Below are 26495 nucleotides of genomic sequence, written 5' to 3'. Positions count from 1 at the left end.
CTGCTGACTCGGGGTTGTAACGTGTAAATGGTGTGTTAGCAAGAAAATAATTTCCTGTGTCTCACTGACCTTGGGATGCACTAAGGATGCAGCAATGTTACTTGTTGATACTGCTCTTGTGAGCAAGGCTTTGCACTAGGCATGACCGTCTATGGTGCCCTTTTGTGGACATTTTCTGTAATTCACGGGTGCTATACTCTGGCACATGGCATAGTTTCCAAAATGGGAATCTGCTTTTTAGTTATCCATTATTTTGATGGTGCAAGGTTGAGGTCACTGCACAGCCCCATAACAGTTGGTGGGCTGATATTTTGGCCCACGTTCGGCATAACAGTCTGGGGTGTACTGGCGATGGGGTTATTTGACCAAACCAACTCACTAGCCCTGCACAGGGCACGGTCCGGCCCTGTGCTATCTGTATGGGCGATTTCGGGAGATTGCCGATTTTGCGATTGATGGCTCCATCCCCACAACAGTTTGGTGGTGGGCTGAAATCTTTGCCTGAGGGCGGCATACCAGTCTGGGGTTTACTGGCTTTAGTGACTTTTGACCAACCCCACCGATTCGCCGTGCACAAGGGTGGAGCGAGGTCCTGCCCTGTGCTACGGTATAGGTGATTTCGGGAGACTTCTGATTTGGGAATTTTTCAAAAATAGGAAGTTATGACACAATAGAACATACACAACAATAGCAGAACCCCAAGTGCATGTCAGCTACAGACCCATGCAACGCCGGGTCTTACCGCTAGTAAATGTATATTTGCACAGTAGTCCCATTCCAGTGTTGCTAACTAGCTGCCCCACTACACCAGCCAAGTACAGAACAGTTTTGATATTGATGCTCTGGTACAAATGTTGTCATTAGTCAACTGACCTTTCTTTTGTTATGTTTTTGTAGTTGGGCCACCATACTGTCTTCACCTGCGTGTTAAATTCTACTCCTCAGAGCCAAATAATCTTCGCGAAGAGCTGACAAGGTAATTTGACTATAATGCTGATTTCTGGGTTTTTTAAAATTCGATTTTATTGGGTTTGTTTTACAGCACAGTTCAAAACATCAACGACATTAGAGAAAAATGCATTGGTGTATTCATTACAGCTTTGACCTCTCGCATCAGTACATTACGAAAAGACGTGTGAATTCCACACCATGACGGCTCAATGAGAATGCTTCTCTACAAGGAGTGCTCTGTGCATCTGTACTCTACATTAATACCAAAACACAATAGCATGAGTCCCTTTTTCCCCCCCTCCTTCCCCCTTCCCCCTCCCACCCGACACATCAGAGAGCTCTTCTAAATAATGTGGGTTCTTGATGAGCACTTCTGTCCTGTTAGCCCAATTGGTCTATTTGAGGGCCGAGCCGCGCAGTGTTAGGAAATACCCGCTCCCGATCTGTCTCGTTTAACCCTGGAGCATGACATCAATAATGCCTTTCTGGTTCTGCTAGATGATGGGTCGATTTGGCGCGTTTGTGGTGTGTCTCATGTTTATGTATTTTTGTGTTCTCCATAATATTCAAGGAAGGGCAGCCAGGTCATGTCTATGTGGGAGTGTTTCTAATAGCGCTGCTGTGATGCTCTCCATCTGATATATCTTGTGTGCTTTGGCTAGCCACTCCTTTTTTTTAGGGTAGTGTGCTGCTTTTCCATCGGGTTGTGAGGCAAACTCTTGCCGCGAAGACCAGGTTGCTGTGAATGTGTGACAATACTGTATACTCCTCCCCTTCTCATTCTCCACCCCGAACAATAGCAGCACTGGCGATAGATTCCTATGTGTCCCATCGATAGCTCGTACCCACCCTAGAACTTCTTTCCAATATGACTGGACCTTTTGACGACTCCACCACTGGTGCCAATAATCGCATATCTCTGGGCATCCTCTCCAACAATATGACGGTATCCCCTGGTACATCTTGGCTAATCTTTGTGGGGTAAGGTGCCATCGTAACAATAGCCTCCAATTATGCATTTTATATTTCTCTAGGAAGACCAGTCTGCTTTATATATTGCCGCCCAAGCTTCCTTGTTTTCATACAAACCCAGTTTCATATCCCATTTACCTTGTGTGCCCAGTGTTGGGAGGTGGCCTCTGTTGATGAGCGAGGAATACAATCGCGAAATTAGCCCTGTGGAGGTTTGTCTTTCGTTGAGAACTTTTTCTAGCGGGGCTAGCGGTCTGCTGAGTGTCAGCCCAGCGTGCATCCCGCAGCATGTTTCTGAGCTGCAGATATAGTTTGGAGATGGTAGTGCCATGTAATGCTGTTTCCAATTCCTGCTTCGATAAGAATGAACCCTCCCTCCACATCTGTCCTGCCCTCATCAGGCCTCCCTCGTACTGGGGTTGGAAGCTGCTTGGGTCCACCAACAGATCTCTGATCGGGGGTGCCCATATGCAGCTTAGTAGGGATGGCCAGGTCGTGATACTCCGCATTCTTGGAGATGGTCCACAACGCTTTGAGGACAGGGTCTTCACGAATTCTACGCTGCATGGAGCTGGCTGGGACACAAAGCCATTCACTCTCAGGGTTACCAGTGTGAAGAGGTCATTTTCGAGGCCCACCCATTGCTTTTCTGTGTTGACCCGTAGGTGATCCACTAGAGCCCGCAATTGGGATGCCCAATAGTTTTCAAACCGGTATGGGAAACCCATGCCCCCCCCTTATCCTTGGGCATCCCTTTTGTCGTGTAATGGATTCTCGGCTTCTGATCCGCCCACAAGTTCTTGAGCAGGGATTGCTCGACATCTGTGTGGAATGATTCTGGGATTACTACTGGAAGTGATTGGTAAAGGAACAATAGTCTAGGGCGTACGTTCATTTTTATCGATGTAAAGCGCGCCGCTCAGGACAATGTCATTTTAGCCCACCTCTGTAAATCTGCTTTGATAGTGTCCCATAGGGGGTGTGAGGGTAATTTGCACCAAACAAGTTGGCGAGATCCCTGGTTATGTTTATCCCCAGGTACTTTTTTCTGTGTTTGTAGCTGGCACCTCTCTTCTGCTTCAGGGCGACCTGAGGGGGTGGCTGACTGCTTTAGGGGGAGGGCTACTGTCTTGCTTAAATTGATGTGGAATCCCGAGAGTTCCCCATATTCTTTGAGAGTCGATATCAGGGCTGTGATCGATTCCTCAAGTGGGTCAAGTATGCAAGGATATCGTCTGCAAATAGCGCTAGTTTGTATTCTCGTTCTGATCTCACCAACCCCCATATCTGAGTGTTGGCCCATATGGTTTGTGCAAGTGGTTCTAGGACCAGGGCAAACAGGAGGGGTGACAGAGGGCAGCCCTGACATGTGCCACGCGTTAACGAGAACGGTTCTGATGCAATGTAATTTACTACCACCGTGGCCATGGCTCCCCGGTATAGCACCTGTGCGCCTCTCGTCCATCGTCATCCGAGCCCATCAGTGCGATTTCTGTTTTCAACACATGGTAGGAGACAAGTGCTCTGCTCAGGGTTGTTATGCAGGCATCAAGCTGCTGTTTCATGGAGATTTCTTTATAATCACAGTATTGACCCGTACCAAATGTTTGCACAGAAGTTGCTGATTGCTAATCGGGAATCCATTCGTGTTAAGGTAATTCATCGGTGGAGGCTGGTGCTCCCAAAACCTCACACCCCAAAGTTAGAATATATGTACTAAGAGCACTATGAAGGATTGCCATGTGTTGAGGGTAAGATATCCTGAGCTTTTTTGGTTTAAAGTAAACTAGCAGGTATGTTAATTCCCACTTCAGTCCTAGTTTGAAGTTCATTCAATGAACAAATCTAGATGATGTTGTTGCATGGTTGTTGGCGTTACCCGAATAACAACGCAATAGATTCCAGCAAAATTATTGGTGTCCAGATCTACAGCCAAAGCAGCAGCAACCTCAACATAGGTGCCGTATGTGTAGGGCTGAAGCGTGTAAGGTTTGTACTGTTGAAATGGCATACTTTCATCAGCTATCGTGGAAAATGAAGTTCCTATAATTCTTATGAGAAATTTGCCACGATCTTTAATTGTTTGTTGATTTTCTTGTATTGCGCTCCAGACCCTAGGGTATAAGGGCGCATAGTATAAGGATACTTACAGTTTGGTTGCACATCATAAGACGACTTAGAGCATGGTTGCAGAACATTATAAACACGTACAGATTACACCTTAGTTACATAGCAAAGTTTTTGTACAGGAATGTTATTCAGGATAATATTAAAATAAAATTAGAAACTACAAATAGAGACAGTGCAGGTCGATAGGAGTATATACAAATGTACATATATACAAAATGGGCCCAAAACGGCGGTAGGGGATGGACAGTCGTAGGTATGGTCAGAGGGGGGGCCTTACTTGTCTGAGTCTTTGAACTACCTTATGATGCTCTGATGGAATTTGGGGTAAGATTGATCCGCTCGCAGAGGAAGGGGTAGTGAGTTCCAGGGTTGAGCTGCTTTAACCTGGAAGCTATGTCCCCGACTCTGGCAAGCTTAAATCTAGGGACTGAAAAACAGTACGTGCTAGATCATCTAGTGAGTCTTGTGGAAGTTATTTTAGTAAGTCTCTCTGAGAGATACAAGGTGCAGCATTGTTTAGACATTTATATGTGAGTGACGCAACTTTTAATTGGATTTTTTCGTGCGTTGAGAGCCAGTTATTTGATTTTCTGATTGCAGAGATATGCTCTCTCCTAGGAATTCCAAATGCTGCTCTGAGAGCATTATTCTGGAGAAGTTGGATTCCCTTGATAGTAGTCTTGTTAGCCCCAATGTAGAGGGCTTTGCAATAATCCAACTTCGACAGAATGAGTGCTCTAGCCAGGGTGATGCAACTGTTGTTGGATATGAAAGGTTTCCCTGCACGAATCAATTTGCAAGTATATGCGGTAGCCAAAGAAATTGCATTAACCTGCTTATTAAAGGTGAGGGTAGAGTCCAGATAGACACCCAGGGTTTTCACCTCATTGATGGCCGTGATGAGGTTATCAAACGTGGAATAGCTAGGTCCCAGTTTTCTGAGGGTGGCAGAGGTGCCCAGGATGATGATCTCCGTCTTGTCATCATTCAGGCATAGTCCATGTGTGGCCATCCATGCCTGGATGATGAAATATACATTGTTCACCAAGACCAAATTATTGTCCTAATCCCCAGTAAGTGGTAGGAGAATCTGAGTATCATCTGCATAATTAGTGTAGGTGATAACAAGATGGTCCAGATCATCGAAATGGGGCTTCGTGAAAATGTTATATAAGGTGGGAGACACACATGATCCTTGGGGTACTTCACAGGTGATGGGGATAGGGTCTGCGGCTGCCATGGGGGAAAAGACTCTCATAGTCCTGTTATTGAGAGAGGATTGTATCCAAAGTATGGCTGCTTCAGAAAAAAAGCGGCTGAGTCCAGGTGGTTACAAAGGACCTTGTGGTCCACAAGGTCGAATGCAGCCGATAGGTCCAAGAGGAGAAGAGCTGATTTCCCGTTATCCCTGAGCTCATCAATTTAGGCCTTTAAGTCTATTAAAGCTGCTTCGGTTCTGTGCTGGGGCCGAAAGCCAGACTGACGTGCTCCTAGCAGGTGGTGGGATTCCAAATTTTTCTGTATTTGTATGTAAGCCATCTTGTCTATGATTTTTAAGAGAAAGGGCACTGTTGTAATTGGTAATCGGTCAGTAATTAGTGGATATGGCGGTGTCGAACTATTTTTTTTTTTAAACCCCAAGATTCTTTGAGGTTACTTGGTATGGATCCCGTGGAAAATGATGCATTGATAAGTTTCGAGATGGAGCCAGGTCTCTGGCTGCCTCCTTTATTAGTTGGGCAGGGCATTGATCTCCCTGACAGTTAGATGGTTTGAGTGATAAAATAGTTTTTTCTGTCTCTATGATGGATACTTTAGAGATCTTAAAGCGGAGGCCTGGGAGGCAATACAGTATTTTTGGGAGGTGCAGAGGAGCTATTGTTAGGGGGAGTTGTGGTGAGTGACGCTTTTTTCTTGGCAATTTTGGCTTGTAGAGTAGTGACTTTGTTAGCAAGTGCTTGCTGTATGTTGGAGCACAAGGATTTATCTTTTATGCAGTTATCTGACACTGGGGTGGGGGCTTCTAATTCTTTCAAGATGACAGAGTTCCTTTGTGCTGGAGTTAGCTTGAGATATTCTAGTATTATAGGTTGCACGTTTAGCCAACAGTATTTCACTTTTATAAAGTTATATTGCTAAGGTTGGTTTTATTTTCATCGGAGGGTGATAGTCTCCATGTTGTTTCGCATTGTCTTTTTTTTTTTGTGCATAATCTTTTGAGGTACGGAGTGTACCAAGAATTGAGGTGAGCTTTGGGCTTACTTTGTCTCATTTTGAGTGGTGCAATTAGGTCAAGTGAGATGGACATAGTTTTGTTATACTCCTTCACTAAGGCCTCAGGGCTCAGATTTTCTGGCAGAGAATTGAGTTTGGGGAGGATCAAGGGGAGTAGATTGTCTGAGGTAATATTCTTTTGTTCCTTTTAGGGGTAGAATGGGCCACCTGGGTGGGTAAGGAGTTCAGTCTTTTAGTTGCTAGAGAGAATGCCACAAGGTGATGGTCTGTCCAAATCTGGGGGGAGATGGACAAGATAATGGCGTTGCAGTTGTGATCTGCCACCCAGTCGAGTATTCTTCCTTTGCTATGTGTGGGGTGGGGCACTCTTTGGGTAAGACCAAGTTCTGTCAGGATATTGCCAACGCTGGTTGCATGCAAGTCTTTAGGGTCATTAAAGCCTAGGTTAAAGTCCCCTAGTAGGATGATTTGGGAGGAATGTTTTAAATTGTTGGACAAGATGGTGGATATATCCTCCTCAAAAGTACCCATGGGGCCCAGAGGTCTATATATCAAGTGGCTATTGAGAGTCTGAGAGTTGTTGACGGATAACTTGGCTGTAAGGCTTTCACAAGATTTGATGTCAAGGGATGGAATTAATCTAATAGAGAGATTCGATTTGACAATAAGGGCTATACCTCCTCCGCGGGCTTCGCTTCTGTCAGATCTTAATATAGTATATCCGTTGGGAATGGCTAACATAAGGGCAGGGCCTGCAGCAGCATGGAGCCAGGATTCGGTAATCGCCAGAAAATCAAAGCCTTCAAGCTGGATAAGGTCAGCTGTTTCAGTGGCATGTGCTACCAAGGATCTAGCATTTATTAAGGCACCCTTAAGGTGGTGGCTGGTAGATGTTGGGATATCAGAGATACCTGTGGGTGGGTTCTTCGAGGTAGAATGGGTATATGGCACGTAGGCTTTCCGCGGGCTGTGTGGTTTTTTTAATGCTAATATTAGAGGTTCTTGTAGGATGGGTGGCCTTCCTGCGGTTTGTAGTGGGAAGAAATTTAGTTGGTGGCTCAAATAGTTTGTCTAATCTGGAGCAAAGGCTTTCGTGTCTAGTGGTAATGTTGCAAGGTTGAGTGTCAATGGTGGAGGGCTGCTGTAATCTCGCAGAGTCGTTAAGGTTGGTCGGCGATTGGTTATGTGGCAGGGTAGTCTGGGTCATTGTGATATTTGGAGTTGGGAGGTAGTAGGGAACTAGAGGAGTTCTGTATTTGCTGGATAAGACTAAAAATATTGTTAGGGGGAGTAGGAATAGCCCTAAACACGCATCTTGTTAGTGATGCAAAGTAGGGTATGACCTTATGTAGTATGCTGTGGTCTAAAATAGATAGTGTCTTTGTTGAGGGCTCGCCCAAGGTAGCCAGAAGTGTCTGAAGGAAGCCAACTGTATTGTGTGCACTAAAAGCTGGGAAGTCTAACTCTATATGCGGCTGCCACCAAGTTGGTCAGTTCAGTTTGCATGAGAAGCATCAGGTGCGCTATGTATCGTTAATGTGGGCATGTTCACTTTACAAGACCTACACATCAAGCTAGTTCAGTGCGAAGTACTACAAGGTAAGCTAGTTCGAGTTACCAGAGATGCAATACATATGTGCTAGTTCAGTTAGAAGGAAATGCAGATATGTAACATAGGCTAATTCAGTCCTAGACTTTGCAAGTTAGGCTGGTGCACGTTACAGGAAGTGCTAAAGAGTGGGCCATGTCAATTTACAAAAGATGCAGAATAAACTGATGGTAGCACGGTATGCTAATTTAAATTACAAGAGGTTCTGGCTAGTTCTCCAGCATGGGGTCTGGCATGGATTCACATGCTCATGAATATTCCCTGTCAGGCTGGGAATCCTCGATAATGTCTTTCTCAGTAGTAACCAATCACTGGTCTCTGGGTCATACTGCCCCCAGCCGATGACGACCTCTCCCTAAGCCCCGCCTCTGGCAGCCATCTTCAGATTTTTACCGCACGCTCAAGTTTTGGGAGTCCTCGTGTTTAGCTCTCGAGCTTTTTCTGCGTTTTCGCATTTTTTCAAAGAGAATTTCTAATTTTTTGGTCAAATAGAGCCTCAAGCTCCACCGTCTCTACATCCGATTAATGGGGATCCGTGTCAGATTTTTTCTACGCCCCTCAAGGGTGAAGATTTTGTCGAGTTACGCTTCTTGGAGGATTCCAGAAGTCTCTGCGGCCTACCCGAACATGGCCCAGGAGAAAGGAAGCTTGACGCCCAGAAAGCTGTTCAGGGTCTGCCCTGGATGCCAGCTACAGAATGTGGTTCGAGGACGAGCATTCGAAATGTGTCTACTGCCTTCATCAGGACAAAACGCACGTGGAGAAGGACTGTGCGTTTTGCGGGGAACATGTCGGAACGGACCATCAGGGACCGACACCTTCGTCTCTCCAACTGGCTGGAAGGAAGGAGTCTGTCAGGTGAGAAGAAGAAGAAGTCTGAGCGGTCTTCTAAGTCCTGTGAGGGTGTCAGGAGCGCCGAACAGTCGGGCTCTTCAGCTGCCAGGCAGGGCGTGCCTTCCCCGGCACCATCAACCACGAGCCAGCGCTCTGGTTCGGGGAAGAGGAAATCCGAGAACCCGGGTAAGCCTCTGGAGAGGCCCCGGTCGATCTCGAAGGATTCGGCCGAGGGGGAGCGAGGCAGTGACCCTCCCCCCAAGGTGAAGGCCTCAAGCACGCCCAAGGCGGTGAAGGCCTTGATTCACCCGGCCAAGGCCTCTATCGAGGGAGTCGCGACGGCCCTGGCGCAGCCTGTGGAGGCTACACCAATGGAGGCAACCTCGGGGAAGGTGAAGTGAAGACCCTGGCAGAAAAAGAGGGGGGGGGGGGGCGGTGGCCATTGTGGATACGGACACAACATCCGAGGAGGAGTTGGCAGAAGTCCTAGAGGGCATCGAGGAGGCCCGTCCCCCCGGGAGGGATCCCGACGAGGGTGACAATGAGAGTGACTGCGGCACTGGCGAGGGTCCTAGTCAGCCGTCGCTTCCGGAGCCGCAGGATAACTCGGCGGCCATTTTGTTGGCGATACAATCCTTATGTTCAGAGATTAGGACAAGATTGCCCTTACCACCGACAGAGGACCCGGTACCAGGTCCGTGGAGGAACCAGAGCCGGTCCCGGCGGGAAGCCCCCCGAACAAGAGAAGACGGATCCACCCAGCCCCACCTTTTCAGCCCTCGCGGCCTGCTCGGCCTTTACCCACGTCCCCCGTCCCTGGAGATGACACGGGAACAGACACGGCCATGACAGGTACCGACGACGAAGACGGCAGTAACGACGGGACGGAGCTCCCATCACCAGCCCGGGCCTCCCCGTCCGATTAGATCAGATCTTTCCACACAATGATCGCCAGGGCATCCGAGCTTTTTCAGCTCTGCCCTGAGGAGAAGGAAGGTTTCCTTTACCAACGGCGCAATGCCAGGAGGAAGTCAGTCCTCGCCGTGCCTCTGCTGGATGACATCTGGGACGAGGGTCTCGCCCTTCTCAAGAACCCTTCTACGACGCCTGCCAAGAAGGATCGGTACGAGAAGTAGTACCGGGTCCCCGACGCAGCCCCTGGTTGGCTTATGGCACAACCTACCCCGGACTCAGTCGTCTCAGCGGCGGCCAAGAAGAAAGCGGGGGGGAGGGCGTCGGTCTCAACGTCAACTTCCCCGCCGGACGGCGAAGGGAAGAAGCTGGACGCAATGGGACGGCGAGTTATCTCGTTGGCGGCAACAACGATTAAGGCGGCCAACGCCCTCGCGATCGTGGCCCGCTACGACGGAGTTATGGTTCAAGATCGCCCCCCTGTTGGACTTCCTACCAGATGACAAGAGGGCCGAGGCCCTGGAGATCCTGCAAGAAGGCGAAGTGGCATCGGACCATGCCATTACAGTGGCAACGGACATTGCCGACACTGGTTTCCGCCAGCTAGGCAACAGCATTTGCCTTAGACGACAAGGTTGGCTCAAGGCGACGGATTTCCGCCAGGATGGGCAAGCCAAGGTGCTGGACATGCCGTTCGACGGGAACAACCTGTTTGGGAAAACGGTGGATGAGTCCCTCCAAGCCATCAAGGCGGACACAGAGACTGCTAGGGCCCTAGGCATTCTCCGGCAACAGAGGCCGTCCTTTCGGAGCACCGGAGGCAAGTAGGGTGCCTCCAAGGGATTCGGCGGTGGCTCCTCTACGTACCGCCAAGCGGCCCGCTCCTCGTCGCAGGAAGCCTATAGAGGACGAGGCAAGTCGTAGGGGGGGGGGTCCCCGGCGTCGTCGCCAGGCGGCAAGGCGTCCGCCAAGTAAGATTGAACCGACAGCGGAGTCGGGCCCCCGCCGAAGCACCCCAGTGGTAGTCCGGCTGGCGAAGTTCATCAGCGTGTGAGAGTCCACCTCCACCGACCGTTGGGTGCTGGACGCCCTGGCCCAGGGGCACGCCCTCGAATTTCTAAAAAAGTGCCCCCGCATTTCCCCCCGTGGTCAGGAAGGAAAATCGCGTCCCTCAACTACTCTTGGAGGTGAGGGTGTTGCTCAGAAAAGGTGCCATCATACTCGTCCCGAAGAGGCTCCGGGGCTCCGGAATATACTCAAGGTACTTCCTAGTAAAAAAGAAGACAGGAGGATGGCGCCCCATCCTGGACCTGCGACGGCTGAACAAATGCATCAAGGCACAGAAATTCCGGATGGTCACCCTCCAGCACGTGCTGGGACAGCTGGAGGAGGGCGATTTCCTGTCGTCGCTGGATCTGGTGGATGCATACTTCCATATCCCCATTCTGAAAGGTCACCGAAAGTTCCTCAGGTTCGTGGTCCAAGGACGGCACTACCAGTTCAAGGCCCTCGCGTTCGGATTGAAGTTGGCACCCAGGGTGTTCACCAAGTGCCTCACACCGGTGGCGGAACGGCTGCGCCTGCAGGGGATCCACGTCTACCCCTACCTGAACGACCGGCTCATCCGAGCAGGGACAAGGGAGCTCGCCGTGGATCACACAGCAAAGACCGTCCAGCTGCTCTCCGACCTGGGATTCTCCATCAACTTTCCCAAATCCCACCTGGTCCCGTCGCAAGCCGCACTGTTTCTGGGAGCAAAGCTCGACACAGTGGCGTGCCTGGCCTCACCGTCAGAAGAAAGGACGAAGGCCATCCTGAGCAAGGTGCAGCGCCTGCTGGCCACGGACGTGGCAAGGGTGAGGTCCATCAAGTCCCTCCTCGGGTGATGTCCTCCTGCATATATCTCGTGCGCCTGTGCAGGCTTCGGATGCGCCCTCTGCAAGAGTTCCCCGCTGGATCCAAGCGACGGGCAGCTTCGAGGACGGGATTCCGCTCGACGAGACCTTCCGACGAGCGATCCGGTGGTGGGGCACCCGTGCTCATCTGATGGCGGGCACAGACTTTCAGACCCCATCCCACCAGATAACGGTGACGGGTGCCTCCCTGGAAGGGTGGGGAGCACACACCACACCGGAGATCTTCACGCAAGAGGCTTTTGGCTCCCAGAGGAGAAGAAGCTCCACATCAACATCCTGGAGCTCCGAGCAGTGTACTGGACCCTCAGGTCCTTTCTCCCGTCCCTCAAGGGCAAGGTGGTCAGAATTTTCACCGACAACCCCACCACGATGTTCTACATCCGGAAGCAGGGAGGAACCAGATCCCCAGCCCTCTCCAAAGAAGCCCAGGATCTGTGGCATTGGGCTGTCGCCCAAGGGATGTTTCTGGTGCCCTTTCATCTGGCAGGGATAAAAAACACCATCGCCGACTCACTCAGCAGGGAGCTGCGCTTGTGCCACGAGTGGGAACTACGTCAGGATCAATTGGATCGACTCTTCCGACGATGGGGAAAACTCCAGATAGACCTGTTCGCGACGGCGATGAACTCCAAGTGCCAGAGGTTCGCCACTAGGTTTCCCCAGCCGAGGAGCATGGGCGATGCTTTCTCGTTCCCCTGGGAAGGCCTGTTCCTTTATGCGTTCCCTCCGTTGCCTTTGCTGCTCCGACTCAGTCAACCAGCTCAAGAGGTCCTGGGGCAGGATGATCCTGGTTGCACTGGCGTGGCCGAGGCAGATCTGGTTCTCTGACCTTCTGGACTTGTCAGCGTCCCCACCAGTCAAGATGCCAACGGACGCGGATCTTCTCTCCAGAGAAAGAGGCACCATACTTCATCACGACCTGGAGTCGCTGAACTTGCAGGCCTGGCTCCTGCAGCGCTAGAGTTTGGAGGGTACGATATCCCGGCTGACTGCAGAGAGGTCCTTGCAAAAGCCAGGCCGTCCTCAACTCTCAAGTGCTACGGACATAAGTGGAAGAGGTTCTCTGTCTGGTGCCGTGCACAGAAGATTAACCCTCTACGGACTATGGCCCCTCAAGTGCTGCCGTACCTACTGTCTCTGGCCAAGGCTGGACTGGTTCACGCCTCCATCAAGATGCATCTGGCTGCGATCTCCCGATACACCAGAACCACAGGACAGGCGTCCTTGTGGTCCCATCGCCTGGTGAAGGAATTTATGAAGGGACTGTTACGATCGTTCCCGCCGGTGAAGGCCCCTGTCCCGGCATGGGAACTCAACGTGGTGCTGACCAGGCTCATGGGGGCGCCATTCGAGCCCCTGCATTCGGCGCCGCTGAAATTCGTATCGTGGAAGTCTGCGTTTCTTGTGGCCATCACCTCCGCATGGCGAGTGGGAGAGATCCAGGCCCTATCGCCTTGAAACACCTGTGTATAGGCGCGTTACAAATACCATATCATATCCTGCAAGCCTCCATACTTAACTTTTCACGACTCGAGGGTGGTTCTTAGGACGCACCCCTCGTTTATACGACTGCAGCAACACCACGTCATCCGACAGCGACTGGGATACTTCGGTTTCCCAAGCTCAGGCCCCCGACCCCATCAGACAGGCTGGCTACCTTGTTATGGGGGCGACACCCGGCGGCAGTGGAGTGCTCACAATACCTTCCACAACCCCCCCGAGGCTCCACATGTGCGTCGAACAAAGGGCCATGCAGACGTCTAGGGAGTGGTCGGTAGAATCACTGTCCTGGGCACTCGAGGTCCCGATTGCCACATGACATGACCGACTGTCAAAACTCTACACACTGGACCAGTGGAAGAGAGCGATGACTATATCTACTAAAAGCGGCTGCCTAATAATGAAGATACTTGGTGAAAATTGAACAAGCATGGCTATGGGAACTGCTTGATGCGAGTAAAGTAAGGAAATGTGAGATTTTAATTATAGGTATGTCTGAGAGCACTAATGAGGGACTTGTTGTATATAGGGTGAAGAAAGATCCCCGTTAGAGACAAGTCGACTCGATACAAAAAGGAAGACGCATGAAGTGGATGACTGAGTATCCTACTTCTTGATGTAAGTGCACATTTATTGACCTACCTGAAGGGATATTTGGTAGATTGTTTGATCAAGGTGGTGCTTGGTTACTAAAAGACTATCTGTTGATGTTTTTGACTCTACAGGCTTACCCAGATTGTGGTGGTTCTGTACCTGTAGATGAAGGTGGATAAATTACTTAGTCTGAATAACCCCCACAGATTACACAGCGGAGGTGAGACAGATTATGACTATTTGCTAGTCATTGCACATACATTAAGTGTATAAATAAACTGAGAGGGATGATCATTTGAGTTAGATTGATGATTCGTTTTTAATTGTTTTTTAGGTGCTGTGGCTCACCTTACCAAACGAGACAGGACATAGATAGGTGGCTCTCTCTCCTGTCCTGAAGAAGGTTGCTTCATTAGGGGACTTAACAGAATAGTCCAGAGACAACAAACGTGTAGACAATATACATCTGTGAGACTAGAGCTACACAGATTGAGTTACCTTTTAGTAGATATAAGGAACTAGATAGGAATGCAATAGTAAATTAGGGTGACCAAATGTAAATGGTCAGAGAATAAGGGAATGAGGTATGAGTGTAATGTAGAATGAAAGGAAGTGAATGGTAGGAAAGAGGAAATGTGAGTCAAGCTTTTTTGTAGCCAGTGTGGTAATGTTGACAAAACTTTCTGTGAAAGAATTAACTTTTTTGAAAAATTATGTGTAAAATTGAAGTTTTTAAATGTTTGTGTTTTTAAATGAAAGTGAACCTATGTCAATACTGAAAGAATGGGTTTGTCAGTATTCATGAAAAGACAAACATAATAGAAGAGGTCATACCTCTCTTCCACTGGTCCATTGTGTAGTTTTGTGATAAGTTTAGCCTCAAGGACCAGGTGTTGAATCGGGCATTTCCTGTTGATTGTCCCGACTGTCAAAAGACAGAACGGACGTCATGACTAAATCCATTCCCGCACGTCAGTAGATGAGACTTCGGATCATTCCATAGCTGAAGTTCGACGTTCTTTGTCAAACGGTAAAAAACCCTATACAGGCGGGACTAGCCCATTTGGTTAAAACGCACGTCCCAGAAGGACTTGTAAAGGATAGGGAGTCCAAGAAGAAGCCTTCTAAGACCTCTCGGAGGGAAAGGTCCCAGAAGGATAGGTCTCCACACAAGAGTAAGGACCCACGGGAACAGGATTCCCTGTCTTCAGCCCTAAAGAAAAAGGCCCAGCCTTCACCTCAAGTCCCATCCACTCCTCAGGATCAGGGTGTTCCATTGGACCCGATGTCTATTCGTAGCTCTGACTAATGGTTATGTGAGGATATTGATGGGGCAATGAGAATGTTGACCTTCATGGCAAACGTTTTTGAAAAGGACCCTGATTATTTCAAAAGTCTTCAATCCACACCATCCACAACAGCAGCCTCTGGTTCTCAGATCCCTATAGCGGCCACTGCTTCTCAACCCCCTTCAAAGAGGTCTCGTCCCGATACCCTAACTACTCCATCGCAGGAAGACCCCACTGTCATTGACCTGTATGACCCAGACACTGAGGACCTCTTTGTATCGCAGGATGCCGCAGACCCCTACTTTGATGATTATGAAGAGCCAGACATGTATAACATAGACTCTTCCATCAACCAGGATGCTCCTGTGGCGGATTCACCTATAGATAACCAGCCACTACTAAATGACATGCTAGTCAAGGCAGCTGAACATTTCCAGATAGCAACACAGGAAACTCAACAAGACAAGGACTTTGACAATATTTTGGGGGATAATAGGGCTGTCACTCAGTTCATTCCCCTCCTGAGCTCTATTCAGCGTAAGATGCAACCCTCACTGGAAACACCCAACCAGTTAACCCCCGCATAGAGAAGCTCTTCCGACCTGCTCCATCAGACCCTCTCTATCATGGGACAGCTCAAACCTGACTCTCTTGTATTTATAAAAACAAAGAGAGCAGGAACATCCCTAGGCACCTCCGGACAAGGAGAGTAAGAAGCTGTATACGATGGGGAGGAAAGTGGCCTTTTTGGCGTCCTTTCAGACGAGGATCGCCTATAACTCCGCTCTCTTGGCAAGTTATAACTGCCATAAATGGGATGAGGTATCGGCTTTGTTGTCATCAGCCCCTCAACCTCTTCAAACACAATTGGCACAGGGTAATCTGGACACTGCTGACAATGTGGGCAGAATGATTGCTGAAGGAACAATTAAGCGTTGTGCTTGGTTACGCCAATCTGGCTTCAAGCAAGAGACACAAGCCACATTTCTCAATATGACCATTGAGCCGAACTTACTCTTTGGAAAGGCTGTTGAAGACGCCTTGAAAACTGCTAAAGAGGAATAAGATGCATTGAAGTCATTGGGCCAGCGAACCAATAAACCCACTGGCTTGAGGGGTAATGGTAATTTTTGTCAGTCACGCGGACAAAATTCCCAGAGGAGTTTGTCCTGGGGTAACAATCAAGGCCAAGCATCTCAAGGTTACCAGAGGGGTCCACACAGATCATGTGGCCAGGGTTAGGAGCTCCCCATTTAGAGGTGGTACCACACCTCCAAAACAGTGACTACCCGCTTCAGGTGCCCTCCCATGTCTCTCGAGTAGGAGGGCGTATTGCAAACTTCACCCAAGCATGGGAGGGAATCGCCTCAGACAAATGGGTGCTGTCCACCGTGGCAGGTGGTTATTGTGTGGAGCTCCTTGAGCGACCGCAGAACCATAGCCCGCGCCAGAAAATTCACTCCAAAGAAGACCAACACATCCTTCTCGAGGAAATTGTGACACTGCTCCAAAAGGATGTCATAAAAATCGTCCCGGCCAACCAGGTAAACAAGGGTATTTATTCAACCTACTTCCTTGTGCCAAACAAAGATCTAACAATGTGCCCAGTATTAGATTTACGCCCTGCAAACAAATGTTGAGCCACAAAAGTTCTGTATGACTACGCTACAAGAAGTAATCCCTCTGCTAAAGCGGGGGGGCTACATGGCAACACTGGATATGAAAGAAACTTATTTTCATGTTTCAATGTTCCCAGCTCACAGAAGATTTGTGTGTTTCAAGATAGCAAACCAGCACCAATTCAAAGTGCTGCCCTTCAGAATAGTATCTGCTCCAAGGGTATTGTAATGCTCACCTGATTCCCGTAGAGGCGCCGGTCTTGACTGGGCGTATACCGTATCTTCAAAGGTGATGTGTAACACACGGCTGGCTCTTTGGGCTGGACCTCTGTGCACTGTATGTCTGACTCGAAGGGTAAGATGTCTGCAGATAGAAAATATGGGATTAATGAACTGGGTTATTGAATGTATCTCTCTTCTTCCCTTTCTCTTCTCCTGTAGAACCCCAAAGGTTAACGCTCTCACCTTAGGTAAGTGAACGCCGTGCTCTCCATCTGCCTCGGGGCAGGGTGCTGTAACCAGTTTCTTCACTGGATAAGGGGAGCAGGCCTCTTGACTTTAGAGGACTGCTGTCCGTCGTTTACTGCACGAACGGTAAGTTTCGAGTAATTCTAATGTCTTTAAAAGTCTTTAGTAATGATGTCTCTTGTTTTGCAGGGTTCCGGCGATGGCGGATGACGGGCTGAAGTGAGTTGAGGATGGAGCCCGTGTGATGAATAGAAGCGCCTGGAAGCACGTAAGTAAGCGCTTGTTGCCTGCTTCACGATGCGCTCTAACTGTCTTTTTATTTTGCAGGTACAAGTTCGGAGCGGCTGCAGGGTGCCGGAATACCCACTGGGTTAGATGTGGAAAGGAGTAATGGCACGTGAGTATTAAAGTTCCCCAATGTCTTTAAACGCACCTTGTTTTGTCTTTCAGATGCCGGAATGCAGTGCGAGGCGTTGGTGACAGCCGATGGACCAGGTAAGTGAAGCGCTGTCACTGAAGACCGTAATGCTAACCTGTTCTTTCTTGTCTTTATAGGTGTTGCTGAAGACTGGATTCAGGATGGTAAGCCTTTTTCCTTAGGCCCAGGATCAGATGCAGAAGACACGATGAGCGTTCTGCTGCAGAGGATGCAGAATAACGCAAAGCAAGATTCATCCATCGGGTGTGGTTTAAATAGCCTCCTGTAGTGCTTAGGTGTCTCCTTCCACAGCCACGCCTAGGTAAGAAAAGAGTTCCTGCTTTCCAGAAGAGTTCCAGTGTTCTGAACCTAGGGAGTGGCTCCTGCCCCACCCAACAGGAAAAGTAGTTCCAAACAGAAGAGGATCAGAGGCTCAACTGGCAGGCAAGTAAGCAGCATGGTTTGCTGCAGGTAAGTCCACCCAAGCATTATGAGCCTGGCGCTTCCAGCGCTGGGACTGGGCATATTTATGAGCCTGGTGCCACTGGCGCCAGGACTGGGTCCAAAAGGTCCCAATTGGGACTGGTTGGCACTCGGAACCTGGGTTATGGATCTGCTTCCAAGGGAGTTGGGAAAACCCTGACCTTTTGGAAGCAGAGATCATGACAGTACCCCCCCTCAAGGCCCCTCCCAAACCGGGCTTCTCCGGGGGTTTTGGCTTGTCAGGAAATGTTCGGTGAAATCTTTTGATTAGGCGAGGAGCGTGGACATATTCAGCAGGTTCCCAGGATCTCTCTTGGGGGCCGTAGCCTTTCCAGTCAATTAGGTAAAATAGTTTAGATTTGGAGATCTTGGAGTCCAGAATGCTTTTGACTTCAAACTCGAGTTCTCCATCAACTAGGATGGGTTTTGGAGATTTAGTTAGCCGGGTTTGAGGTTGCACGGGTTTTAATAGAGAGACGTGGAAGACCGAACGTATCTTCATGTGCGGGGGCAAGTCCAACTTGACCGCTACTGGGTTTACTATGGTAGTGATGGAATAGGGACCAAGGTATCTTGGGTTGAATGTGCGTGGCCCTTTTAGAGGTAGATATTTGGTGGATAACCAGACTTGATCCCCTACTTTATATTGAGGGGCTTCCTTCCGATGTTGATCTGCTCCTTTCTTGTATTGTTCTTTAGCCCTTTGAAGGTGAGAAACAGCTTCCTTAAAGGCTTGGGTGATTGTAGAATGCAGGTAGTCTACTGCTGGTGTTTCAAGATCTTGGAGGGGATCCAACTCCGAGGTTCGAGGGTGACTGCTGTATAAAAGAAAAAACGGGGTTTTCCCAGTTCCCGAATGGACAGAGTTATTGTAGGCATATTCGGCTATCCAAAGGATGTCTTTCCAAGTATTTTCAGTTTGTTGCAGCATGCAGCGTAAATACTGTTCCAGAGTTTGATTGGTCCTCTCGGTTTGTCCGTCGGTCTGAGGGTGGTGACTGGTGGATAGTCTCACATCAATTTGAGCCGACCGACAGCAACTTCGCCAAAAATGAGAAATAAATTGACTACCTCCATCTGAAATTAGAACCGAAGGAAAACCGTGCAGTCGGACGATGTTTTCGAGAAATTCTCGGGCCAGAGTTGCTGCTGTTGGCAAGCCTTTGAGCGGAATGAAATGCGCCATCTTGGAGAATAAGTCCACGATTACTAGAATCGTATTGTATCCGGAGCATGGAGGTAGATCGGTGATGAAGTCCATAGAAAGCGTATGCCAAGGGCGAGGTGGGATGTCAATAGGGCGTACGAGGCCTGCTGGTCTTTCCTTTTGACTCTTGTTTTGGGCGCATACTCCACAGGACATTATAAAGTCTCTGATATCTTTTTTCCAAGACGGCCACCAGAAGTAGCGCTTGATCTTTTCTGAGGTCTTGGCCATACCGGGATGTCCTTCCATTAACCCTTTAAGTGCCATGGGTATTTCTCCCCAGTGCCAGAGCCTTTTTTGGTGATTTTGGTATGTGGCCATTCAATGGCTTTTAACTTTTTTTTTACATGAGATATCTCGGCCAAATTTGGCTCCTTTTCTTCCCACATGTAGGCGGTCGTAACGCCACCCAGGAATCCCAGGTTGCTGTAGGGGGGTGAGAGAAAATAAGGGAAATGTGCGAAAATTTTGGGTTTTTTCAAAAAATGCCAATAAAATGATGCACAAAGAAGCCTGTGGTTTTTTCCTTGTAAGAGCTAGGAACAAATGGTTTGCTGTGCTGAGTTCCCCAATGTGTTGGCTTTCAGGAACAGGTTGAGTGGAAATGGAAAAAAATTATTTTGATGGGGATATCAACCGTTTTGTGAGAGGTAGGCGATTTTTGCCATTTTTGCCAATTGGACATGCATGGACGGAATGGAAGAAAAGGGCAGGAAAGCCAAATTGGAGGACAGAAAGGCATATATTTCTGAAAAGTAGACAAAATTCCAAGTTTAGGAAGGGGTGATTTGTATAGGTCAGGCAACAACTAGGTAGGGGAAACTGCCATCGAATGGGGGAAAAGCGGGAAAATGACTGAAAAAAACGGTATGTGTTGGACATGGTTGGCTTGGTACGGCAATGGCTTCTATGAATTTTGAGAAAAGCAATGCTCCGCTACATTCCCCCGACTCTTGCAGTTAGGAGAGCATACCATTTTTGTAGTGTTTGTACAAAACAAGCAATACCACAAGCCAAACACTGAGCCATGGTACACAGGAGTTTTACGCTCACGGCCTGACCAGACGCACTTAGCATGTGTAAATTGGGAAAACCAATGTGGTGAGGAACGGCAGCCATACATTTTTTGAAAGAGCACAGGCAGACCTTTTCAAGGGTAGGTGACTTGTGCAGGTTACAAAAGTGTATGGTGGCTAAAGCAGCGACTAAATGTAGGTCACATTTGGGAAAAGAAAGGGTTGTGAGACAAAGGGCTCCAGCAAATGGGTCAAAACGTTATGAAAACCACACAAAAACAACACATGGCCTACCGTCCCGCGTTCCCACAGGTGTCCCGATGAAAACGGTACCTCACATGTGTGGGTGCACCTACCTGGCCGCCAAGGGGAAAGCCCAAAACACAAGTAACCCCAAGTCTGTTTTCACACCGGAAATGTCACACTCTCCCATCATACAGATATGGGCCTCGGGTGTCCAAGCCACCGAGGAAAACAGGGAACCCCATGCATTTCCGAAAAGAGGACACCCGTGGGAATCCGCAGAGGTATGATATGCCCAAATTGCCCCAGAATTTATTACCCAGACACCCCTGCAAAGTCCGAAATGTGGGGAAAAAAACGCTTTTTCCGCACATTTCGCTCGACGCACCCATCGAAACACGCCCCCAACAACACATGGCCTACCGTCACGCGTTCCCACAGGTGTCCCGATGAAAACGGTACCTCACATGTGTGGGTGCACCTACCTGGCCGCCAAGGGGAAAGCCTAAAACACAAGTAACCCCAAGTCTGTTTTCACACCGGAAATGTCACACTCTCACATCATACAGATATGGGCCTCGGGTGTCCAAGCCACCAAGGAAAACAGGGAACCCCATGCATTTCCGGAAAGAGGACACCCGTGGGAATCCGCAGAGGTATGATATGCCCAAATCGCCCCAGAATTTATTACCCAGACACCCCCGCAAAGTCCGAAATGTGGGAAAAAATACGCATTTTCCTCACATTTCGCTCGACTCACCCATCGAAACACGCCCCCAACAACACATGGCCTACCGTCCCGCGTTCCCACAGGTGTCCCGATGAAAACGGTACCTCACATGTGTGGGTGCACCTACCTGGCCGCCAAGGGGAAAGCCTAAAACACAAGTAACCCCAAGTCTGTTTTCAGAGGGAAAACTCAGACATTCTGCCGACCGGCACAATGTACAGATATGGGCCTCGGGTGTCCAAGCCACCGAGGAAAACAGGGAACCCCATGCATTTCCGAAAAGAGGACACCCGTGGGAATCCGCAGAGGTATGATATGCCCAAATTGCCCCAGAATTTATTACCCAGACACCCCTGCAAAGTCCGAAATGTGGGGAAAAAAACGCTTTTTCCGCACATTTCGCTCGACGCACCCATCGAAACACGCCCCCAACAACACATGGCCTACCGTCACGCGTTCCCACAGGTGTCCCGATGAAAACGGTACCTCACATGTGTGGGTGCACCTACCTGGCCGCCAAGGGGAAAGCCTAAAACACAAGTAACCCCAAGTCTGTTTTCACACCGGAAATGTCACACTCTCACATCATACAGATATGGGCCTCGGGTGTCCAAGCCACCAAGGAAAACAGGGAACCCCATGCATTTCCGGAAAGAGGACACCCGTGGGAATCCGCAGAGGTATGATATGCCCAAATCGCCCCAGAATTTATTACCCAGACACCCCCGCAAAGTCCGAAATGTGGGAAAAAATACGCATTTTCCTCACATTTCGCTCGACTCACCCATCGAAACACGCCCCCAATAACACATGGCCTACCGTCCCGCGTTCCCACAGGTGTCCCGATGAAAACGGTACCTCACATGTGTGGGTGCACCTACCTGGCCGCCAAGGGGAAAGCCTAAAACACAAGTAACCCCAAGTCTGTTTTCAGAGGGAAAACTCAGACATTCTGCCGACCGGCGCAACTTACAGATATGGGCCTCGGGTGTCCAAGCCACCGAGGAAAACAGGGAACCCCATGCATTTTCGAAAAGAGGACACCCGTGGGAATCCGCAGAGGTGTGATTTGCCCCCATCGCCCCAGATTTTTTTACCCAGACAGCCCTGCAAAGTCGGAAATGTGGGGAAAAAAACGCTTTTTCCGCACATTTCGCTCGCCGCACCCATCGAAACGCGCCCCCCACAACACATGGCCTACCGTCCCGCGTTCCCACAGGTGTCCCGATGAAAACGGTACCTCACATGTGTGGGTGCACCTACCTGGCCGCCAAGGGAAAAGCCTAAAACACAAGTAACCCCAAGTCTGTTGTCAGAGGGAAATCTCCGACATTCTGCCGACCGGCGCAACTTACAGATATGGGCCTCGGGTGTCCAAGCCACCGAGGAAAACAGGGAACCCCATGCATTTTCGAAAAGAGGACACCCGTGGGAATCCGCAGAGGTGTGATTTGCGCCCATCGCCCCAGATTTTTTTACCCAGACAGCCCTGCAAAGTCGGAAATGTGGGGAAAAAAACGCTTTTTCCGCACATTTCGCTCGCCGCACCCATCGAAACACGCCCCCCACAACACATGGCCTACCGTCCCGCGTTCCCACAGGTGTCCCGATGAAAACGGTACCTCACATGTGTGGGTGCACCTACCTGGCCGCCAAGGGGAAAGCCTAAAACACAAGTAACCCCAAGTCTGTTGTCCATTCTGCCGACCGGCGCAACTTACAGATATGGGCCTCGGGTGTCCAAGCCACCGAGGAAAACAGGGAACCCCATGCATTTTCGAAAAGAGGACACCCGTGGGAATCCGCAGAGGTGTGATTTGCGCCCATCGCCCCAGATTTTTTTACCCAGACAGCCTTGCAAAGTCGGAAATGTGGGGAAAAAAACGCTTTTTCTGCACATTTCGCTCGCCGCACCCATCGAAACACGCCCCCCACAACACATGGCCTACCGTCCCGCGTTCCCACAGGTGTCCCGATGAAAACGGTACCTCACATGTGTGGGTGCACCTACCTGGCCGCCAAGGGGAAAGCCTAAAACACAAGTAACCCCAAGTCTGTTTTCACACCGGAAATGTCACACTCTCACATCATACAGATATGGGCCTCGGGTGTCCAAGCCACCGAGGAAAACGGGGAACCCCATGCATTTTCGAAAAGAGGACACCCGTGGGAATCCGCAGAGGTGTGATTTGCGCCCATCGCCCCAGATTTTTTTACCCAGAGAGCCCTGCAAAGTCGGAAATGTGGGGAAAAAAACGCTTTTTCCGCACATTTCGCTCGCCGCACCCATCGAAACACACCCCCCACAACACATGGCCTACCGTCCCGCGTTCCCACAGGTGTCCCGATGAAAACGGTACCTCACATGTGTGGGTGCACCTACCTGGCCGCCAAGGGGAAAGCCTAAAACACAAGTAACCCCAAGTCTGTTGTCAGAGGGAAATCTCCGACATTCTGCCGACCGGCGCAACTTACAGATATGGGCCTCGGGTGTCCAAGCCACCGAGGAAAACAGGGAACCCCATGCATTTTCGAAAAGAGGACACCCGTGGGAATCCGCAGAGGTGTGATTTGCGCCCATCGCCCCAGATTTTTTTACCCAGACAGCCCTGCAAAGTCGGAAATGTGGGGAAAAAAACGCTTTTTCCGCACATTTCGCTCGCCGCACCCATCGAAACACGCCCCCCACAACACATGGCCTACCGTCCCGCGTTCCCACAGGTGTCCCGATGAAAACGGTACCTCACATGTGTGGGTGCACCTACCTGGCCGCCAAGGGGAAAGCCTAAAACACAAGTAACCCCAAGTCTGTTGTCCATTCTGCCGACCGGCGCAACTTACAGATATGGGCCTCGGGTGTCCAAGCCACCGAGGAAAACAGGGAACCCCATGCATTTTCGAAAAGAGGACACCCGTGGGAATCCGCAGAGGTGTGATTTGCGCCCATCGCCCCAGATTTTTTTACCCAGACAGCCCTGCAAAGTCGGAAATGTGGGGAAAAAAACGCTTTTTCCGCACATTTCGCTTGCGGCACCCATCGAAACGCGCCCCCCACAACACATGGCCTACCGTCCCGCGTTCCCACAGGTGTCCCGATGAAAACGGTACCTCACATGTGTGGGTGCACCTACCTGGCCGCCAAGGGGAAAGCTTAAAACACAAGTAACCCCAAGTCTGTTGTCCATTCTGCCGACCGGCGCAACTTACAGATATGGGCCTCGGGTGTCCAAGCCACCGAGGAAAACAGGGAACCCCATGCATTTCCGAAAAGAGGACACCCGTGGGAATCCGCAGAGGTGTGATTTGCGCCCATCGCCCCAGATTTTTTTACCCAGACAGCCCTGCAAAGTCGGAAATGTGGGGGAAAAAAACGCTTTTTCCGCACATTTCGCTCGCCGCACCCATCGAAACACGCCCCCCACAACACATGGCCTACCGTCCCGCGTTCCCACAGGTGTCCCGATGAAAACGGTACCTCACATGTGTGGGTGCACCTACCTGGCCGCCAAGGGGAAAGCCTAAAACACAAGTAACCCCAAGTCTGTTGTCAGAGGGAAATCTCCGACATTCTGCCGACCGGCGCAACTTACAGATATGGGCCTCGGGTGTCCAAGCCACCGAGGAAAACAGGGAACCCCATGCATTTTCGAAAAGAGGACACCCGTGGGAATCCGCAGAGGTGTGATTTGCGCCCATCGCCCCAGATTTTTTTACCCAGACAGCCCTGCAAAGTCGGAAATGTGGGGAAAAAAACGCTTTTTCCGCACATTTCGCTCGCCGCACCCATCGAAACACGCCCCCCACAACACATGGCCTACCGTCCCGCGTTCCCACAGGTGTCGCGATGAAAACGGTACCTCACATGTGTGGGTGCACCTACCTGGCCGCCAAGGGGAAAGCCTAAAACACAAGTAACCCCAAGTCTGTTGTCCATTCTGCCGACCGGCGCAACTTACAGATATGGGCCTCGGGTGTCCAAGCCACCGAGGAAAACAGGGAACCCCATGCATTTTCGAAAAGAGGACACCCGTGGGAATCCGCAGAGGTGTGATTTGCGCCCATCGCCCCAGATTCTTTTACCCAGACAGCCCTGCAAAGTCGGAAATGTGGGGAAAAAAACGCTTTTTCCGCACATTTCGCTCGCCGCACCCATCGAAACGTGCCCCCCACAACACATGGCCTACTGTCCCGCGTTCCCACAGGTGTCCCGATGAAAACGGTACCTCACATGTGTGGGTGCACCTACCTGGCCGTCAAGGGGAAAGCATAAAACACAAGTAACCCCAAGTCTGTTGTCAGAGGGAAATCTCCGACATTCTGCCGACCGGCGCAACTTACAGATATGGGCCTCGGGTGTCCAAGCCACCGAGGAAAACAGGGAACCCCATGCATTTTCGAAAAGAGGACACCCGTGGGAATCCGCAGAGGTGTGATTTGCGCCCATCGCCCCAGATTTTTTTACCCAGACAGCCCTGCAAAGTCGGAAATGTGGGGAAAAAACCGCTTTTTCCGCACATTTCGCTCGCCGCACCCATCGAAACGCGCCCCCCACAACACATGGCCTACCGTCCCGCGTTCCCACAGGTGTCGCGATGAAAACGGTACCTCACATGTGTGGGTGCACCTACCTGGCCGCCAAGGGGAAAGCCTAAAACACAAGTAACCCCAAGTCTGTTGTCCATTCTGCCGACCGGCGCAACTTACAGATATGGGCCTCGGGTGTCCAAGCCACCGAGGAAAACAGGGAACCCCATGCATTTTCGAAAAGAGGACACCCGTGGGAATCCGCAGAGGTGTGATTTGCGCCCATCGCCCCAGATTTTTTTACCCAGACAGCCCTGCAAAGTCGGAAATGTGGGGAAAAAAACGCTTTTTCCGCACATTTCGCTCGCCGCACCCATCGAAACGCGCCCCCCACAACACATGGCCTACCGTCCCGCGTTCCCACAGGTGTCCCGATGAAAACGGTACCTCACATGTGTGGGTGCACCTACCTGGCCGCCAAGGGGAAAGCCTAAAACACAAGTAACCCCAAGTCTGTTGTCAGAGGGAAATCTCCGACATTCTGCCGACCGGCGCAACTTACAGATATGGGCCTCGGGTGTCCAAGCCACCGAGGAAAACAGGGAACCCCATGCATTTTCGAAAAGAGGACACCCGTGGGAATCCGCAGAGGTGTGATTTGCGCCCATCGCCCCAGATTTTTTTACCCAGACAGCCCTGCAAAGTCGGAAATGTGGGGAAAAAACCGCTTTTTCCGCACATTTCGCTCGCCGCACCCATCGAAACACGCCCCCCACAACACATGGCCTACCGTCCCGCGTTCCCACAGGTGTCGCGATGAAAACGGTACCTCACATGTGTGGGTG

At 50.2% G+C, this 26495-nt stretch overlaps 1 protein-coding gene across 2 annotated transcripts in view; it reads left to right on the top strand.

Annotated features, from left to right (window-relative positions):
• Positions 1-26495, top strand: part of EPB41L5 (erythrocyte membrane protein band 4.1 like 5) — a 1765041-nt gene that overhangs the window by 344833 nt on the left and 1393713 nt on the right. For both annotated transcript variants that reach the window (XM_069616748.1, XM_069616747.1), the window contains exon 5: positions 898-976. In XM_069616748.1, the coding sequence (XP_069472849.1) occupies positions 898-976 (79 nt within the window). The remainder of the gene's footprint in view (positions 1-897; positions 977-26495) is intronic.

This window comes from Ambystoma mexicanum, chromosome 9, assembly GCF_040938575.1.
Source record: "Ambystoma mexicanum isolate Mex_15411 chromosome 9, UKY_AmexF1_1, whole genome shotgun sequence".
NCBI lineage: Eukaryota > Metazoa > Chordata > Amphibia > Caudata > Ambystomatidae > Ambystoma > Ambystoma mexicanum.
This window is presented reverse-complemented; position numbering and strand designations above follow the sequence as displayed.